This window comes from Podarcis gaigeae, assembly GCF_964106915.1.
Source record: "Podarcis gaigeae genome assembly, chromosome: 1".
Taxonomy (NCBI): domain Eukaryota; kingdom Metazoa; phylum Chordata; class Lepidosauria; order Squamata; family Lacertidae; genus Podarcis; species Podarcis gaigeae.
The window spans coordinates 123,500,243-123,521,002 of NC_139678.1; the positions used below are offsets into that span (position 1 = coordinate 123,500,243).

At 46.4% G+C, this 20,760-nt stretch overlaps 1 protein-coding gene and 1 long non-coding RNA gene across 4 annotated transcripts; one reads left to right on the forward strand and one right to left on the reverse strand.

Annotated features, from left to right (window-relative positions):
• The first annotated feature begins 2 nt into the window (after window positions 1-2).
• LOC310833974 lies at window positions 3-3,551 on the forward strand. The gene is made up of 3 exons (XR_014559028.1): window positions 3-1,073; window positions 1,836-2,644; window positions 2,905-3,551. It is a non-coding gene; the product is annotated as an uncharacterized lncRNA (long non-coding RNA).
• NABP1 (nucleic acid binding protein 1) lies at window positions 169-20,448 on the reverse strand. Of its 3 annotated transcripts, XR_014558453.1 has the most exons (8): window positions 19,717-20,378; window positions 19,201-19,339; window positions 10,255-10,326; window positions 7,563-7,638; window positions 6,781-6,850; window positions 4,794-4,871; window positions 952-1,059; window positions 169-865 (listed from the first exon to the last, which is right to left on the reverse strand). XR_014558453.1 is itself a non-coding variant. In XM_083714981.1 (7 exons), the coding sequence occupies exons 1-7, from the start codon at window positions 19,805-19,807 to the stop codon at window positions 831-833; spliced, it is 561 nt and encodes a 186-aa protein (XP_083571107.1). In that variant the 5' UTR covers window positions 19,808-20,378; the 3' UTR covers window positions 169-830. The 3 variants fall into 3 exon arrangements, 2 of the variants coding, with proteins under 2 accessions (XP_083571107.1, XP_083571106.1); XM_083714981.1 differs by lacking the exon at window positions 952-1,059; XM_083714980.1 differs by lacking the exons at window positions 169-865; window positions 952-1,059 and having other exon boundaries at window positions 3,001-4,871; window positions 19,717-20,448.
• Between the last annotated feature and the right edge of the window lie 312 nt (window positions 20,449-20,760).

The following is a 20,760-nucleotide window of genomic DNA, read 5'->3' on the forward strand; positions in this document are numbered from 1 at the left end:
GCCTTTTTGTTTTTGCAGCTTTTTTGTTTTGTTTTTGTGACTGTGTGGAACTCAGCTCAGCTATTGATTGATTGATTGATTGATTGACTGCGGTACATTGTTTATTGCTTTCATTTTATAGATCAATGGTCTCATTGAATAGTAAAATTCATGTTAGATTGCTGTTCCAGGGGTTGTTTTTAAATGTCTGGAACAGATTAATCCATTTTATATTACTTTCTGTGGGAAAGCACGCCTTGGTTTTGGAACACTTTGGTTTTGGAACAGACTTTGAGAATCAAGGTATCACTGTACCCCCAGAAAAAAAACCACTGGGCTGGGTATTCATTTCACAATGATCATGGATGAGGACGTTAACCCTCTGAAATACAGAAAGTTGGGATCTGTTGACATCTAACCATCATATTTTAAAATGGTGTTACTTTTAGGGCAGCCTTTTCCCAAACCTGGTGCCTTCTAGACTACAACTCCCATCAAGGTCAGAAAGCCTGGGCAATCGTTAGTGGTAAATGGGAGCTCCAACAAGAACTGAGGGACAGTAGGCTGAGGAAGACTGCTTTAGGGAGCAAAAGTGAACAATGGTAGACAACATTAAAAAATGCTCATTGTCACTGAAAGCTGTCCTAGCAGAATTGTTCAACCTTCCTCTATGTCATGAACCTAGCAACTGTCAAGGGTTAGACAGGTTTTCTTCTTCCCATGTGGGGTGCTGAGGCTATATTATGAGCGAGAGCCATATGTATTCTTAGCAACTACATAACAGGGAGTGGGGGACTGAAGAAATATCCAGAAGGCTGGCAAAAATAAGTAGAGGCTCCTCCTGTGTCGCCTCAGCCCAAGTTCTCTTGGCTTGATGCAGTTTCCCCTTAAGAAAATTTAAAAGAACAAAGTGATTAATCAAGGACAGCAAGACATTTAAAATCTGGAAATACATATGGATATATTACTAACCATAAATATGTTCTTGGGTTCATCTGCGAAATGGTGTCTTCCCAGAACAGCTCTGCCCGTTTTTTACCAGAACCTCTCTTTAAACATCAAGGTTTCATTGAGCTGGTCCTTACAATACGCACGTGTCAGGGGTTCAGAAGGAGAGACACAGGAGGGGGAGCAAATGGAGAGTGAGGAGGAGGAGTACGAGGGGGGCGCAGGCAGTGACAGTGGCCAGAGTTATTCCACAAGCCTCTCTAGCGAATCGGAGGACTCACAGAAGGGAGCGCCGGTGGCCAGAGCAAGGGAGATTCCAAGGGAGAAACCTCAAGAGGGAGGGGCCAGCGGGGAGTCTCTGAACAGCAGCTGGAGATCAGGGCCAGCGTCTCCACCAGAGCGCAGTGGGGAGGGGGAGTCCCAGGAGTCGGGACCAGTGTCCTCACCACCAGAGGGAGGAGAGGAGTCAGGTTTGGCAACACCCACATCAGGAAGCGGGGAAACGGTCAGAAGGAAAGTCACCGGTTGGGCGCGCGCGCCAAGTTCAAATGTACAGGAACGCGGCACAGTGGGGAGCCCGGGAAGGGAGCCAGGTCCTAAAGCCCGCCGGAGGGAGGGGCAAGACTCAGGAGGCTCCGCGTCAGAGGAGTCCAGGAAGGAGGGAACCCCAGAGGGCAGAAGGACCCAACGCAGGAAAGAGCAGCGCAAGAGGTGGAGCCGGGCTAGAATCTTAAACTGGTGTGGGTGGAGCAGTGAGTCAGAGGGGACTTAGCCGGTCTAGCGTTAAGACGTGGGCCTGCGCGCCCAGAGCTTGGAAATGGAAACTAAACTTCAATAAAGACTTTTGTATATAATATCCACTGGGCGTTGGTCCTCTGTGAGCTGGGACCTAGCGGCAGTCCTGACAGCACGACAAACCAAACAGAACATGCCACTGAAGTCCAGCAAGTTTGCTTCTCTTCCTCGCAAATTAGCGATTTCAACCATGTACGATGCTTCTAATGTATCTGTTTTGTGAGCAGCCGGCATTTGGGCTCAGAGCATAGCTCATCCACATGTAACTGAAGAGGGTAGGTTAGCTGGCAAGTTCACCCTAAAGAGACAAGCTTCCGTTGTGACAATCTCAGCCAGCACCCCTTTGTTTTGATATTTTATACTTTAGCTGTTTACGATGGCCTGGGACTGGTGGTTGTAAACCAATGAACGCTTCAAGTTCCACACAAGCGGGAGGCTATTTCCCAGTTACCCCCAGATCGCCTCTATCTGAGGGAGCCAGCCTGCTGTTGCTGAGACTCCCAAATCCTATCGGCTCCAGCCAACAATGAGGGAGGGTGGAAGTTGAAGCACATAGTGTTTGGAGAACGCCACACCGACTACCTCAATGCCCTTTAAGAAGTGAGCCGACACAGCTTCCCCCTGAGCCGCTGCTACTGAGAACTTGTTTTGGAATGGCAAGCTTTCCAATAGTGCCCTCTTACTGAAGCACAGATCAGAATTTTGCAGGATCACAAGGCAGGCAGAACTAAAACCCATGCTCATTGCTGTATTTTTATTTATATCCTTAATGCTATTACGGCTTTCTGATTTATAAGCAAAGGAAGCCTTTGTAAACAAGAAAGATGAAGATGGCAAAAACGCTCATCAAAAGTTGGCAGATTAAGAGTGATGCCAGGCAAGGAACACACCCCACACTCCTATATATTCTTGGAAATATACTGTATTTTTCGCTCTATAGGACGCACCAGACCACAAGACGCACATAGTTTTTGGAGGAGGAAAACAAGAAAAAAAGTATTCTGAATCTCAAAAGCCAGAACAGCAAGAGGGATCGCTGCGCAGTGAAAGCAGCAATCCCTCTTGCTGTTCTGGCTTCTGGGATAGCTGCGCAGCCTGCATCCGCTCCATAAGACGCACACACATTTCCCCTTACTTTTTAGGAGGGAAAAAGTGAGTCTTATAGAGCAAAAAATACGGTAGTTGATGAGACCTGCTTCCAAATAAGCATCATTACAGATGAAATCAAACACACACATTTCAGAGCAGAAAATGATCTTGACAAGGGGGGAAATGGTGGGGGGTTTTTGCTTTTTGCTTTACATGGTTAGTGCAACTTTTATTTATGAGGTCCGCTTCAAGAATATAACAAACAAAAAGAGAAGGAAAAACAGTAATTTTACAGCATTTGAATGAATTCAAAATAAGATTTCTCTCTTCCCCCCCAAACAAACAAAAAGGATTGAAAATAATTCTAGGGTTACCCAGTACAAAGACACACTGAGAATGCTTACAATATAAAAAGGAAAAACCGCACATATTTTGCATGACCCCGGGAGTTATTTTCCCCCTTTCCGAACTCAGCAGCTTGAAAACAATTCGCACAAGGCTGCCCTTTCTAGAAACTGAGGTATTAGCTCTAGAAGCAGAAAGCGTTACGTGTGCAAATTGGCCCTTGAGAATTTTGAGGGCGGCTCTCGCAAGAGAAGCAGGCATCGGCACGAATCGTATACACAGGTTTCGTTTTAGTTCTTCGCTCCAAACACACTTTGCACCGGCTGAAACCATCAGCAGGATACAGAGGTAAAACACTCCCTGAGCTGCAAATGTGAGGTTGAATGCCCCCCCCCCACTAAATACACACACTTGTGGGATGGAGGGCTCCAAAAAGAAAACCAGTGTCAAGAAGAACAGCTCAAGCCAGATTTCTGCCTGGCATACGGTTTCTCTGTGTATGGGGATTCCCTTCCTCTTTCTCCCAGCACCGCTCTCAACAGAATAAACTTGAAATCACCATCCATCACTGGGGGGCGGGGGGCACATTGGCAGGGCTGAGGGGAAATGGCTGATTTATGCAGTTTGCAGAACCGAGTGGCAAAAAATCTCTCTGGCTTCTGAGAAGCTGTGCTTTATGAAAGTCGTATCCTACTGGATCTTCAGATACCATCACAGCTTCCATGAAGTTCAATTGCAAGCGATCCAAGAGGAACATTAAGAATTTCAATTTGTTCCTCATGCAGCAGCGCCTACTGAACTAAAAAGGAGGGCTTTGCATTCCTGGAGAGAATCTGGGATTTTAAAATAGATGCTGGAGAAGCAGCAGGCATAGTTTGGCACGAGAAGGTTGGCCTTCTCTAGTTGAACGCAGCCACCATCACTTACCCCACCCCACCAGAGGGAAAACACCAGCCCCCTTTTTTATACCACCATTGGGCAGATCGTCTCCACTTCACACAGGGCAATTTTAATTCACACAGGTTAAACAGAGCAGTTGCCCCTTGTTCCATCCGCCAGCCTCCATTAGCCGCGATGGGAGTTGGTCAGGACAGCAGAAAGAGGATATTAACACACCTTAAGGCTAGGCGGTTCAAACTTAACCGAAAAAAGGAAAGGGAGAAGAAAAGAAAAACAAGCATTCAACCACACTCAAGGTTTGTTTTGGAAATGAACATCTGATGCACAACAAGGAATCCCAATTTCCATCTACGACCCTTATTTTAAGACTTTTTCCCCCCTGGACACATGCGGTTGTCAGCAGCTTCACTGGGTTTTTCAGCCTGGGGGGAACATGGCGAAGAGAGAGAAAGGTGTATGGCAGGGAGGAAATCCTCTTCTCTGGACAACAGAAGGTAGAGAACTAGTAGACCAAACTTCGCCCCCGCCCCCCACAGTTAACCATAAATAAAAGTGCAATTAAGTGTTCAAGTAGGGTGTATACAGAGTTTAGGCGGACAAGTGAGTCTTTTGGCCGGGTCATCTTTTTGAGGCTCTGCGGGGATCCCTCCCATTACTCACTGTGCTTTGTGGGGGGCGTGTGTGATTGGACGGCACTGAAGGAGGGGCGGGTCCCCGCCCGCCAACCCTCCCAGTACCTGCATAGGAGGAGGAGGAGACATGATTATAAGTAGATGATACTCCGCTCAGCTCAGGTCCTGCTGGCAAACCATTTCCTACAAAAGCAAATAAGAAGAATAAAAGACATCACAGGGACACAAGACATTCGGGCGTCAGACATTCTAAGCTGCAGCTTCTTGGTCCCGGAGATTGCTTGGCATGTATAGGAAGCTGTCCTTTCTCACAATTCGCTGAGCGTTAGAGGTTGAGGTGAGCTGGGAAGGTGTCTCCAGAGACCACGAAGTCCCTATCAGCAGCTTGCTTTGCCATCCACATGCCAACAGTAACCAACGGCAAGGAGAAAACAAGGGAAGACATGTGTTTTCGGTGTCTTAGCAGCAGCAGCAGGAGCAACTTCTCCCAGCGCTGTATAAACCCCAGATATAGCAAAATGCACTGGGATGCTGCTGAAACCTGCACAATAAACACACAAGACATAACCGGCTGTACTTTTGAATAACGAAGGTATACTATTCATTGTATCAAATTGTAGATTTCAGCGGAAGTCTCTTAAAGTTCATAGAGTCCAATAATCCACAAGAAGGGTTGTTACAGATCCACAGAATCCTTTCACAGAGTCTAAGGCAAGGATTTCCAGAATATTAGCCTTGTTTCGCCATCCTAGGCTTCATCAGCAGAACAGGCATATGTAATATTACAGCACAGTGGATCTTATAGCATAGTAGTGGTTGCAGTAACACTTACTGTATGAACAGACAGGTGGAATAGACACTTATACATACATGGACCTTATGACTAGAGAATGAACTGATCCACTGGGTCTTCTGCTTTTTCCGTTGAACTTTATGAGACTTCCGTTGAAATCTACAATTTGATACAATGAACAGTATACCTTATTTATTCAAAAGTACAGCTGGTTACGTCTTGTGTGTTTATTGAGGATGTTTCACGTAACCATAGGTTGTTTGTTGTTGTTTTGCTGAAACCTGCACAGCGCTCAAAGGAAATGGGAGCTTGACTTCAGAAGACATCTTAAGGCAGCTCTGTTCAGGGAAGTTTTTAATCTGTGATATTTTACTGTATTTTTGGTTTCTATGGAAGCCGCCCAGAGTGGCTGGGGAAACCCAGCCAGATGGGCGGGGTACAAATAATAAATTATTAGTAGTAGTAGTAGAAGGTGGCAACGCAGCATCCTTTCATCTTGAGAGGGATCAAAAGGGGACTGACCAGGAATAATCCAATCTGGGCAAGCCAGACTGGATTGCTTAACTAAAGAGACTCAAATGAATCTGCAAACTAGCTTTCTGTTGGAAGGGGAATGTGTTCTGCTACTTAACTCACTAGCGTGAGTGAGGAAGAATGATATTTAATCAATATAGCCTCTCCTACTATCCACAACATTCCCACAACCCCCAGGTATCAGCTTCTCCACACCCTACCTGCTGTTTCCTTCTTCCTGTATGGGAGTACCATCTCCCAAGAAGCAAGACAAACACAATGGGTAGTTGGGGGACCCAAACTTTCTTGCCCCAGTACTGCCTGACGACTCACCCTTCCCAATCACCCTTTAAGCCACAACCTGAGCAGGAAGGTTGTTACAGGTCCAACTGTGCCAGAGTGAAGAGTCAGAGGGGTGGGGGGCGTTAACCCACAGCTCAACTACTTTCCTTCTGAATCCAACCTGTAGGCCCAGTTTGGATGTCAACGCTAAACCAGTGTTTTAACATTACAAGAATAAGCACACTTGAGCGTGAGGAACAAACACACTTCCCTCTTCTGGCCCGGTCAGAATAGACAGGAAGCATCCAATTTCTGGTTTAAGCCCGAACCAGCTTAAAACTGGTTTCAACTGTGGTTTGTGGAAAGCTGCAGAGATCGAACAATAGGCTTCTGATCTTTGTTCCCGTAAACCATAGTTTAAACCTGCCGCCGCAGGTGTTCCTGAACCTTTGTTTCAAAGACACAAACTTTATTATTATTATTTTACAACGCACGCTCACTTACCAGTAGGGCCAAAAGTACAAGAACTCAGATTAGTTGATGGGAGGGAATTGTTACTCTGCTCACCCTGGGCCTTTAAAAGGAATGGAGAGAGAGAGAGAGAGAGAGAGAGAGAGAGAGAGAGAGAGAGAGATTAAGACAACCATGGTACAGAAAGAACTGTGGGGGCTTGGATAAACAGTACAGTGGGACCTCAGGTTAGAGACGCTTCAGATTACAGACTCCGCTAACCCAGAAGTAGTACCTTGGGTTAAGAACTTTACCTCAGGATGAGAACAGAAATTGTGCAGCGGGGATGCAAGGCCCCATTAGCTAAAGTGGTACCTCAGGTTAAGAACAGGTTAAGAACGGACCTCCGGAACGAATTAAATTCTTAACCAGAGGTACCACTGTATCCACAAGACGCCCCAAACATAAGCTAATTCTTGTTCCTCTTTAAGATGCTCCTCTCCTCCGACAGGAGAAACCCACTCCTGTACAGTCGTACCTCGGGTTAAGAACTTAATTCGTTCCGGAGGTCCGTTCTTAACCTGAAACTGTTCTTAACCTGAGGTGCCACTTTAGCTAATGGGGCCTTCCGCTGCCGCTGCACGATTTCTGTTCCCATCCTGAAGCAAAGTTCTTAACCTGAGGTACTATTTCTGGGTTAGCGGAGTCTGTAACCTGAAGCGTCTGTAACCTGAAGCGTCTGTAACCTGAGGTACCACTGTATAGGCCACGCTGTTAAGGGTTTGTCTGCACCTCAGTTGTGGACATGTTATGATGCTACACAAGACTGCACATACCACTTTGCTGGGCTGCCCAGGGTGATCCGAGCTGGGCTCACTGAAGTTGGGCACTTCCGAGTACACCATGCAGAACCTGCAAAGAAAAACAAGCTGGTGAGAGGGAGTGTGGAGATTTCTTTCCTCAGCTGTCCTCATCCCACTTCCAGGGACCAGTGCATGCCTTGTTTTAAATTCCAGAGCCGCCACCCCTCACTAAGGGTGTTAGCACCAGATGCTTGACCCCCACTCCCATCCCAGAAACTAGACCAGGAGATATGAACAAGCCCAGCTCTACACATGCTCCACTTGGAAGTCTATCCTATCGATTCCGACGGAACTGGCGCCCAAATAGGTTGATGCTCCAAGCATGCGTAAAAGTTGTCCCCGCTGCTTCTTTTTGCAAGACCGCAAGTCAGCAGGTGGGTCACGCTTAACAGTCTATTCATCTATTTCATAAAGGATACACAGCAAATATTCCGTTCATCGCCATAAAAGATACACAGCTGCAACCACTTTGGAGCAAGTCCTGCTGAATTAAAGAGGAGCTTGCATCGAACGAAGCACGCCTAGAATCAGACCACGCAGAAGATGTCAGTGGCAAGAACCGATTGCAGAAGTTTTTTAAAAAACCAGGAAGGCCTAAGAACGCCAAATCCATAACGAAGGCTGCAATCCTGTACTGTTAAGTTCCAACAAAGTCGAACGCTGCAAAGCAACAGTTGTTCCGCATTGTGGTGCACTGTGCTATAAAGTAGGGCCCAACATGCAACCAGCCAGGCAATTCTCAAGCATTTCTCAGTCTGGAGAAAATTTAGCTCCAGGGCTGTCGAGTGGCATTCGTCACCATCAGAAACATCTTGCAGGCCTGCTTTGCATTTTAAGCTAAAGGAACCACAGGCGTCAAAACAGAACCAACCGTGACTCCCGGTTATTGTTCATTCGATGCACCTTATTCTATTTTTAAAATAATTCCAGCTGCACAAGCAACACTCCACATTAACTACCAGGTGCAATCCACCTATGTCGAAGCACAGCTCCCACCAGCAGAGCCATTTGGACCAGGGTTGATGGGAATTGCAGTCCAAAGCAGTTAAGGTGGCACCAGGTTGAAGACTGATCTAGCCGCACTTCAGTCAGCTACATTCCAGAATCTTACACTAATCCTCTCAAAATGATATCACTTGAGATGACGAAAAGCATGTGTTTTTTTAATTCTTGCAGTAATTTATTTTGAGATTAAAACATTCCAACGTCAGTCAAATTAAGAGGCGATGGGGCAATAATTTTATGCAGTGATGGGAAATAAGATTTATTTCCTGAGTTAGTACTAACCGTAGACTATCCCCCCTGACATTCCAATTTTGGGAAACACTCCCAATATAGCAGAAGCTAATACACAAGGCATAGGCAAACTCGGCCCTCCGGATGTTTTGGGACTACAACTCCCATCATCCCTGACCACTGGTCCTGCTAGCTAGGGGTGATGGGAGTTGTAGTCCCAAAACATCTGGAGGGCCGAGTTGGCCTATGCCTGTAATACATTGTGAAAATGGCCTCAATTATGAATAATCAGGTATCACTTTCAGCAGATCAGACCACAAACGCTGCCATACATAGCCTTAGACAGACGACGTCTAATTTTCTGTGGCTAAGAGCCACAGCTCAGCGACAGAACATCTGCTGGGCATGTAGAATGCCAAAAGTTTAATCCTTGGTGTTTCTAGGGAGCTGCCATAGACCACTGCCTTGAAACCCTGGGAAGCCAGCCAATCAGAGTGGATAATACTGAGCTAAATGGACCAATGGCCTGGCTCCCCAGCATAAGGCAGGTTCCTACGTCCTCCTCCTACAGCTGTAAGGTTTTCACAATATTCCTCCACATTTTGGCCTGGTTCACCCTGAATGAACATCGCAGGCGCCGGGGGGGGGGGGGCGGAATGCAGGAAGTTGCGACTATCTGATGCAATGAAGCGTTATTCCGCGATTGCCCATCCACACAAGCACAGGCACCCAGGTAAACCAGTCCCCAAAGTGACACATTCCAGCTTCCAAACTTCCAAACTTTCCATTACGGGTCTCGACAGACTGCCTGGTCACGACGGAGGCATATGCTCGAGAAAGCAAACCAGCAGCATTTGCCCGTGACATCTTAGACCGCCATCATTATGACGCCAGAGGCTCTAGCTCGACGGAAGGGGGAAATTTACCTTTACACCCCTAGAGAGGCTGGCTCCCGCAGGAAAAGGCTGGAGCTCATTACCAGAGCCAGAATGTAGAAGCCTCTACCGTACCTAGCCTGTGGATTAAATAGAGGACTTCAGTTTTCGGCGCTGCAAGTCCTTGAAAACGACAATGCGTTAACCCACAACAAAGGAGACAGCTTAGGCAGCTGAACACTTACCTGTTCGCAGGTGTACCTAAGTCAAGGCATTCAGGCCAGATGGATGCATGGCTGAGCAAGCCGTCTGTTACACAAGCAATCACAGGCAGGGTTCCCCACATGCTTGTCCGAAAAAATAATATTGAGATCGAGGAAAGCCAAGCTGATCGGGGACAAGGCTCTTTGGGCAGAGAGTGCTTTGCAAAACCCCAGAAAGCAACGGCAGGTTGGGCAGACGCTCGCAAGGCGGCATTTGATACCTACCGCTCCAGCCTGCGAAGCGCAAGGCTTCGAGAGCAACTGAGCGCACGTGTAAAGCGAGATACTCACTCCCCGATTTTCTGAAGCTCGCCTCCCCTTCCGGTGTAAAGCGTGAGACAACCTTTCCACAGAGACGCGTACCTAGCCAAGAGAAACACCAGAAGCGTTAGAAAGCACCGGGAGGGGGAATGTAATTAATGTCCAGGCTTGACCAGGGTTTGGGGTTTGGTGGCGGGGAGGGGAGGGGTTAAGTTAAGCACATCTTCCTCTCAGAAAAAAAGCCAATGGGGGAGTGGACCACACACACCACCAAAATCAATAGGACTTTATCGCTAACCTTAAGCGTGCAGCTTTCAGATTTCGCCAGCTTCTGGCAGGTCATTTCTTCCTTTCCTTTTTGAAAATAATTTTATTTGATTTTACAGATATAAATTTATTACAAAACCAAATACATATCCATCTACAGTGGTACCTCTAGTTGCAGACACAATCCGTTCCAGGGTGCCGTTCACACCCCGAAAAGTCCGCAACTAGAGCAGCGCTTCTGTGCAAGCACGATAAAGTGCCTCTGCGCAAAGCACGCAGGACACTTCTGCGCGTGTGGCGAAACCTGGAAGTATACACTTCTGGGTTTGCCGCGTTCACAACCTGGAAAGCCGCAATGTGAAGCAAACACAACAAGAGGTATGACTGAAGAGAGATTTCTCTGAATCTCGAGTCTTCCCCTCCATGGGTCCTATTGTCAACATTTTCCCCTGCATATTATTTCATAGTCTATATTTTACATCTGTCCATAACATTTGTGGGATTCAAATCCTGCTAATGTTTTCATTTGCGTACCTCCTAAGTAAATTATAATATTTTCCCCATTCTTTCTTGAAATTTTTGTACTCACAGGTCATTTCTTAGTCAGATGCTCAAACTTTTATTGGCCTATGTACATGATTCCAGTAGGGCTCAACACAAACAAACAACAACCCAATCATTACAAAACAGCAACACTGCGGCTAACATTTAAGTTAGTGTTGTACAGCATCCATGAACCCTTACTGTGTGTTGCAGAAACCTGACTGCTAACATTAGGAAAGCCACCCTGCATTTGTCCGAATTCCACTCCCTACAACCAACCAACCTAGATTGAATTGTCTGATACCAGACGGAGGCAGTACAAAAGAACATGTGCAACTGGCGACAGAAAAAGAATGGCAAGATAAATTATTTGACTGTATTGAATTGGCTAGATTGACAGACGCCATTAGGGGTCAGCCCAAGCAAAAATTTCAAAAAGAATGGGGGAAATATAGAGAATACCTGAAAAAGCAGTGCCCTCAAATTAATACTTGGACTTGTTTCGATTTAACTTCTGCAAAAGAAATCATGGTATAAAAGCTAAAAATAGAAAGAAAAAGGAGTAATAATGAACTAAGAAGGAGACAGTTTACCAAAAACGAAAAGAGAACCGTGTTGAGGATGAAGGAAGTCAATTGGAAGAAAAGAAGAATTGAAATTATATATATATGCATTATATTATATTATATTATATTATATTATATTATATTATATTATATTATATTATATTATATTATATTATATTATATACATACATACACACACACACATATATAGTTGATTGTTTGATCTGTGTAAGTTTGTGTATGTTATTATGTTTTATTTGTAATTGTTTTTTGTTCTTTGCTTTCGATTGTGCATTTTTGTGAGTGTGTGTGTGTGTGTGTTGCAAAAGAAACTTAATAAAAGAAAAAAGAACATGCACAACTGGTTCCATTTGTCTCTGTCCACAGTGACATCGCCTTTCTCTGAGCGGTGTTTCGCTTCTTGGTCCGTTCACGCGCCCAAAGTTACGCAACTCTCTCAGAGGTTTCCTGGCACCAAACTAAGTTCTGTCGTTACTACAATGGCTGGATTTTAAGCATTCTCTCACAGTCGAGGACTCACCCATTCATCCAATGGGGTGCCCCGTGCAATCAGACCATCTAACCGAGCTTTCCACTTCCCACGATGGCCAACCAGGTGCCTTTTGAGAAAACCTTAAGCAGAACATAAGCTGCTGCTTTACAATGGTAATCAGATGCATGCTGTCTCTGATTCTAGAGCTAACACATTGCCCATCATGACTAGTAGCTATTGATGAACTGTTCCTCCCCTATCTTGTCTAATCCCTTTTAGTACAGCTACTGCTAGTCTGACAATACTTGCAGCATCCATGCTTTCTCCTGGAATGCCATTAAAAAAAAGTAGTTTCCTTCTCTTTAAAGCAGCATTGCGGGAACATCTGGAGGGTCTATCTGCTTCAAAACATGCTGAAAATTGTTCAACCACTTAATCCTAACAGTAGAGCTGACACAAGACACCAGCAGCTTAATTTTTAGCAGGTGTTTTATTGCAGCTCCGATCTACCCATAGCTCTGCACATCAGGATTTTTATTTTTTTGCTACTGTATAGCCAAAGGTTTTGCACAGTTGTGAGGGCTGGAGGGTTAAAGCTCCAGTTCAGGTGAAGTTAGGCACATTTAAGTGCCACGGCAATCGGTGGGACTTAAATTGGCCGCAAGTAATTGGTCCCACTGATCTCAATGGTATGTCAGCATGACCAACTTTTAACCGAGTCGGGAGCATTTATTAAAAGCCATTTGCAACAACACACCAAGCGTTCTGCTGAAGCACCCTGTGTGACTTGCAAGATCGTTCACTTTCATTACTACATTCTCTGAGTGTATGTATGATTTGTCCCTCTGTCGTACATGTGCATAGATGTATAAACATGAAAAGAGCACAAATCAAACATTGTCAAATGGGGACTTGAGACACTACTGGGGTATAGAAACAAGAAAGCTTCCATTTACTGCAAGCGCAACAAAAGACATCCTTTGGCAGAATTCCCTATCTCCCACAAGTAAATCCTTTATACGTAGTGAATATTTGCCTGCAAGAATGAAAGTTTGTTTTGATTCATGTGCATGACCTTCAAACTTTGGTTTTTAACCAGTGATCAACTGTTCTTCCCTTTCTTTCTTTTTGCCAAATGCAAAAGAGAGGGACAACAAAACGGTTCCCCAAACTTGGGTCTCCAGCTGTTTTGGGACTACAACTCCCATCATCCCTTGCTAGCAGGACCATTGGTCAGGGATGATGGGAATTGTAGTCCCAAAACAGCTGGAGACCCAAGTTTGGGAAACCCTGAACTAAATGATGCGAGGGGAAATGACGTTTGGATTTTCACATTGCACTTTCCCCCACAGGTTGGGAGACCTGCTCAGGTTGGCTCTTAAAAGATCATTAACAAAGGAATTTTTTATTTATAAAGCTAGTAAATGGACCTGTTCCTGCGGTTTGGCAATAAACCACTAATAGGCATCCAAGATACTGTCTGCCTCTCTGCCACTAGTGTTTCTAAGGCTGTCACACAGACTGCTGGCATAAGCGGTATACGTTTTATCAGTGTCCAAACAAGCAAGCCAGCCACTCTATATTAGCTCCACCCGTCAGTCACATATTAGTTCTGCTAAGATGACGCAAATGGAAAGTGACCTTAACACAGCATTTTGTGCCAAGTTGTAACTTGAAGAGATTACAAATGAGCCTAGGGGTGAAATCCAGTGACATGTGCATGCAATATAGGCAACCAGGAACTCTCCAAATGGCCTTAAATAAGCAGCCATTGTTGTATTTTGCACTGAAACCAATAATTAACGTTCTTGCTAGCCTGGCTAGAATGCGACACTGAGCCATGGTTTATGGAACTATGGCTTAGTGTTGTGAGCAAACCCGGCCCAGCAACTTAGCTGCAGTTTGTTTACTGCAAACAAACCATGGTCTGAAGCCATGGGTAGCTTGTTGACATTAAAAACCTTGGTTTGTTTTAACTACGGCTTGGTGTTATGCCATGAACCTATCCCTCTTCCTCAACCATGGTCTCTTTTTGTCATCCCACCACAAATACTCACCAACTTTCGAAGGCATAAGGAAGAAGACGAAGAGAAGATTTTGGATTTGATATCCCGCTTTATCACTACCCTAAGGAGTCTCAAAGAGGCTAACATTCTCCTTTCCCTTCCTCCCCCACAACAAACACTCTTGTGAGGTGAGTGGACTTCAAAGAAGTGTGACTAGCCCAAGGTCACCCAGCAGCTGCATGTGGAGGAGCGGGGAATCGAACCCAGTTTCACCAGATTACGAGACTACCGCTCTTAACCACTACACACACACAGACACTGGGAAAGAAACCAAACTTTGGATAATCAAGCCATGGATTGGCTGATCACTTGTGGGACAACTCAACTGATCTTACAGTTTGCAAAACAACCCATGGTTTAACTATGTACCAAACGAGCCACTGCGAGTTACTTTTCTGTATTTGTCACATTTGTATCTAAGCCTTCTCCCAAAGAGCTCTAGGTGACAGGTTGACATTTTGTCTCCAGGAGAAGCCTGTGAGCTAGGTGTGGTTTTAGACAGGGAATAATTTGACCCATGGTCACTCAACAAATTTTATCGTTGATCATAGGTCAGCCCAGTCTAATTCCAACAAACAATATTCGCTCACCATCCTAGCAGTACGTGTGGCCTTGGAGACATTGCTTGCCCTCTGCCGTTGTTATCATACACCTCATTAATCCAAAGGAAAAGGAACCGTTAAAGGGGTTGTTTTAGCTTCTTTGATTGGCTTTCAGGTGACTAAGGGAATCTGCCATCACCATGTAAGGAGGGAGAAGTTATGGCCCTAAGGAGGTTTTTAATGTTTTATGTTTTACTATGAAGAGAAGACTCCCTGGAAAAGACCCTGATGTTGGGAAAGATGGAGGGCACAAGGAGAAGGGGACAACAGAGGACGAGATGGTTGAACAGTGTTCTCAAAGCTACCAACATGAGTTTGACCAAGCTGCGGGAGGCTGTGGAAAACAGGAGTGCCTGGCGTGCTCTGGTCCATGGGGTCACGAAGAGTCCGACACGACTAAACAACAACAATGTTTTTGTATGTATTGTAAGCCATCCAGAGTGGCTGGGAGAAAATTATTATTATCATTACAATTATTACAATTATTATTATTATTATTAATACTTTTGCACAGACTAAATTGTAGCTCACAATGGGAATTCTATGTCTCTTGAACACATCCCATTTCATTCTTTTAAGAAATTATTACGCTTCCCTTTAAGATCAGACTATAGACTTTTGAAAAGAGGGTATTATTTTCACAGACAATGCTTGGTGCTTACAGTTTCAACATCATTCACAATAAAAGTACCTAGCATGTTCAAAGCAGATTGCAAACATTATCTCAGGAATCCTTACAACCTGCCTGCAAGGTAGGTCATAGAACATAGGCAAATGTGACCTCCTTTGCTGAAACCTAGAAAGCTCTCGCACACAAAATACAGGCAGGATTTTCTCCCTCTCTCAGAAATACAGCAGAAAAGGCCACCACCAATCTGAAACCTTTAAAATATGAAAACAAAAGCAATTGATCAACCCTCTGTGAGTGCAAGTAAATACACTTTTGGTTTTTAATTGTGTTTAAAAAAGCAATTTGACATGGCAATCCCAGCAATCCATGAGCGTTCCTCTGGACTGCGTTTGTCACATGAAAATATAGCACATGCTTTTCCTACTAATTGCTAGTTCTGCTTCTCTTCATGCTAAAGAATGCCAACCTCTCCGCTGCGCATGGTGAGAGCTCATCGAAAGAGGAAGCAGAAAGAGTTGGTTGCTTCTTTAAAAATCACATTGCGTTGAACCCTCGGTCCCCTAACAGATCAGACTTCAAAGCAGCATACAAGGCTATGCTGGCGTTCGTGACTTGTTAAGGCTTGTGCAAGCAAGCCCAGCTACGGCTCTGATTATCCAGAAGGAACATGCTCAGATCCACAGATCCTATTCTGCTAGGGAAAGAGGGAAGAGGCTGGGGATAGCTGGCCCTGAGATTTTAACCGTGTAACAAGCCACATATTGGGCTACTTAAGCCATGGTTTTCCCAGTAGTGATGTATGGAAATGAGAGCTGGACCATAAAGAAGGCTGATCGCCGAAGAATTGATGCTTTTGAATTATGGTGCTGGAGGAGACTCTTGAGAGTCCCATGGACTGCAAGAAGATCAAACCTATCCATTCTGAAGGAAATCAGCCCTGAGTGCTCACTGGAAGGACAGATCCTGAAGCTGAGGCTCCAATACTTTGGCTACCTCATGAGAAGAGAAGACTCCCTGGAAAAGACCCTGATGTTGGGAAAGATGGAGGGCACAAGGAGAAGGGGACGACGGAGGACGAGATGGTTGGACAGTGTTCTCGAAGCTACCAGCATGAGTTTGACTAAACTGCGGGAAGCAGTGGAAGACAGAAGTGCCTGGCGTGCTCTGGTCCATGGGGTCACGAAGAGTTGGACATGACTAAACGACTAAACAACAACAACACACTTTAAGTGTGCACCTTTTAAAATATAATAATCCTGAAGTATGACTGGTTTGCTTCTTGGGAAATCTGTGCTCCTGCCTCGTCATGTGACCAGGGATATAACCCAACCTAGGGCCTGCATGACACCAGAGGTGAATTGTGTGCCTGTCATACAGGTATGGCACGCACACAATTTAGATGGGTGAAGTGTTTGGAAGCAGATCCCTGTGGGCTGGGGAAACACTAAATGTTACCAACAGCAAAACCGCATGAATGAGTTGGAATGTTGCAGCATTAATTTTTGTAATAATGAAAAACCGGGGCCTGGGGGACAGGAAGGTGTTTATGCAGCAGCTGCAAGTTGGGAGTGCAGTTTTTCTTCTGCGGAACTCCAAAACAGCCCCTACCCAAAGAAGTAATCTGGTTGTGGGGAGAGAAGAATATTCCCCTGGCTCACACTGTGCCTTAAAGTCTTCTCTCATCTCCACAGGACTTTTTAGCACGGCACAAAGTGTGGGTTCTGCTTCAGCCATTACTGAACCCACTAAAATAAGCCAAATGACTCTTGGCCTCTCCAGCTCAAAACAGAACGTACAGGAAAAGAGGGTGTCTCATTGCTTCCTTTAAGGAAAATAAGAAGCCATCAGCTTTTAAGAGATGACTCATCGACCAGTGTGGTCAAGGCTGCATCCTTGTGAGCCAAGCCAGATGTGACAGCAGCAAACCCATCTGTTTAAATCCTGGATCTGCCCCAATCATGTTCAAAGGGAGGGAAGGAGGGGCAAGGAGAACTGAGGAGTGGGCCTGCTTCCCCACGTGGTTCCCTCTAAATCTAGCATCTGTAGAGAGGCGAGTGAGTTTGGGAAGGGGGGCTGGAAATGTCCCCTTTGCTTTAAAAGTTAGGCCCCGACAGATGTCTAAGGTCAGAAGAAGAGCATGTGCACACTCTGCGTGCAGATCGCCCTAGGAGCACAGGTAAGCTGTCAAGTCAAACTGAAGGAGCGTCTCCATCCCCATCGTTCAGCCCAGACACTGAGGTCCAGTGCCGAGGGCCTTCCCTCACTGCAAGAAGTGAGGTTACAGGGAAGCAGGCAGAGGGCCTTCTCCGTAGTGGCACCTGCCCTATGGAATGCCCTCCCATCAGATGTCAAGGAAATAAACAACTATCTGACTTTTAAAAGACATCTGAAGGCAGCCCTGTTTAGGGAAGTTTTTAGTGTTTGATGTTTGATCGTGTTTTTAATATTCTGTTGGGAGCCGCGCAGAGTGGCTGGGGAAACCCAGCCAGGTGGGCGGGGTATAAATAATATATTATTACAGTGGTACCTCGGGTTAAGAACTTAATTCGTTCTGGAGATCTGTTCTTAACCTGAAATTGTTCTTAACCTGAAGGACCACTTTAGCTAATGGGGCCTCCTGCTGCCACTGCGTCGCCGCTGCACAATTTCTGTTCTCCTCCTGAAACAAAGTTCTTAACCCGAGGTAATATTTCTGGGTTAGCAGAGTCTGTAACCTGAAGTGTATGTAACCCGAGGTACCACATTATTATTATTATTATTATTATTATTATTATTATTATTATTATTATTATTTTTATCACCACTGGGTTCATCCAACCTGGCATTGCCGATTGGCAGTGGCTCTTCAGGATTCCAGACCGGGGGGGGGGGGGGAGACACACCTGCCTGGAGATTCTGGGGCTTGAACCTGGGATCACATGCTCCGGAGCTCTTCCCTACCGGTCAGAGGAGACCCACTGCCAGTCAGAGGAGGCCAGGGTTGAAATCCCCACTCAGCCATGAAACCCCTTGGTTTCTCCTGCCCCAGAGGCTAGGACTCAAGCCAATGGATTCAAGTGGCTCGAAAGCGGAATGGGAGGGAATATGCTTTCTTTGCACTTGAACCCATTGATTTGGGTCCTAGCCTCCAGGGGCAGGAGAAAACAAGGAGCTTGCTTGCTTAACCCACTATGACGGCTGTAGCTAAGATTCCTGCATTGCATCTGTTTAGGGAAGTTTTTAATGCTTTATTCTGTCGGGAGCCGCCCAGAGTGGCTGGGGAAACCCAGCCAGATGGGCGGGGGTCTAAATAATAAATTATTATTTTACTTATTTTATTACTATTGCAGGGGGTTGGACTAGATGACTCTTGGGGTCGCCTCCAACTCTACCCCTTCTACGACTCAATGGGTGACCAGTCACGGCCTCTCAGCCAGACCTACCTCACAGGGTTGTGGCTGTGGGGATTAATGGAGCAGGGGGAGAACCGTACTTGCCATACCTGGAGCTCCTTGGGAGAAATGGGTGGGGTTTTAAATGCAATAAATAATAATAAAGGACCCAGCAAAAGGCAAAAGGCAACTTCCTCTATATACACACAGCAAGGGGGAAATGAGCACGCTGGTTTCACCTCTAATCTGGCCCCGCGAGATGTTGTTTTCCCTTCCCCTCCTCCTGCTACACCAATTACGATTCTAAGAAAGGGAGAGGAAGCCCAAAGCGTTAACAGGAACACACTGAGTCAGCCAGTTGCTTCAGCAACGAAACAAAAGAGCGGCTGGGCAGAGGCTCGCTAGGCCTAACCCCACTGTCGGAAACACATACATACCCTTTGGTTAACCGGATAATATCTCCCGGCTGAATGAGGCTGCCAAGTTCATCCCACACTGAGATGAGGATGCTGCCTGACTTGTCGGCTACTTTGCACGACCGCACTTCGTGCCCATCTTTGGTTTTGGTGACGCGGCCTGCAAGGGAATATGGAAAAGGGGGGGGAGCAGGGGAGGGGAGAGAAAAAGAAAGGTGGTTTGAGCAAACGTCCTTAGAACAAGGGGACACAACATCCTTTTGAAATTGCAACTTTGCCTGGGAGCGAAAGGACCTGCAACTTTCGCCAAAGCCCAGGGAAGGAGCCACTCTGGACCCTAAAAGTGGGTCTACTGAAGGACAGATTTAGAGAAAGTGGACTCAACTCTTTTCCCTGAAAAGTGGACGCGTGTCAACTCCTCTCTCTCTCACACACAGACACACACACACACACATTTGCACACCTAGAACACGGGCCAAGGAAGTCGGGGAGTGAAAAACAAACAAAAGCACGACAGTTCCACGGGACCCCACTTACCGATCTCTAGCACAATAAAGATGACATTTAAATTTTTCAGTCCGGCCCTTATGTCTTTTATGAGGAGGTATGTTTCGTTTGCCATGCTCATGCTGCTTTGCTTTTCAGGAGGAAGGCACGGGCGCTGCTGGGGCAGAGTGAGCAGGACAAAGCTCCCCCTTAGCCGAGAGGGACACTTGGAAAACAGGGCAGGGGTGGCAGGAGCTGTGGCGGGGGGGGATTAGACGAGATCGGGTTTGACCAGCCCTTGGAGAAGGCAACAGTAATGTGCAATATACTCTGAGGAGGTCGGCGGGGAAGCGTGTTTATGAGGAAGGAAGGAGGCACCCACGGCGATCCCTCTTCTCTGAAACTCTTAAGCTCGCTTCTCCCTCTCTCAGCTGACCACACAAGCCTCGTAAGGCTGGACGGGTGAAGGAGGGAGCCGGGGCGCTGTGATTAAAACAGGCACGGGGCTTGGCTGCTGCTGCTGCTGCTGCTTTCGCCGCCGCCGCCGCCCCTACTGGCGAACGAGAAAAGGCACCTTCGCTATAGGCTCCCTTTTCCTCCCCTCTGCAAGAAAATCGGGGCGCTCTTTTTCTCTTATGACTATTATTGCACAGCGAGTAAGGTGCTTCCTCCTCCTCCGCCTCCTCTCCAACCCCCCCAACTCGCCAGCTGCCCCGCACCCCAGCGCCACTTTCACACAAGCGCGCAAACACGCCGCTTCGCCCTCCAAGCGCGCTCGCTCTCCGTCTAAAAGAAGCATGTGCCGGCGCCGTCGTTTTATATCCAGCCGGGCCGGACCATTTCCTCCGCGCGGGGGGGTGAGAAAGCAAAGTCGCGTCGAAAGGTACGGAAAAGAGCGGCGGGGAGAAAGGAGTCAGAGTCGAGCTCCAAGGTCTCGGTGTTTGGATCCTGCTGCGCCGGAGCGATTCTGCTCCGTGGCCCCACGGCGCCGGAGAAGCGCAAGGAGGGCGAGAAAGCTTTCCCCCCCCCGAAAAATGGAATGGTCCGTGGAACGCGGAGACACCAGAATGGAACTGAATGTGACAAAGTGCCCCG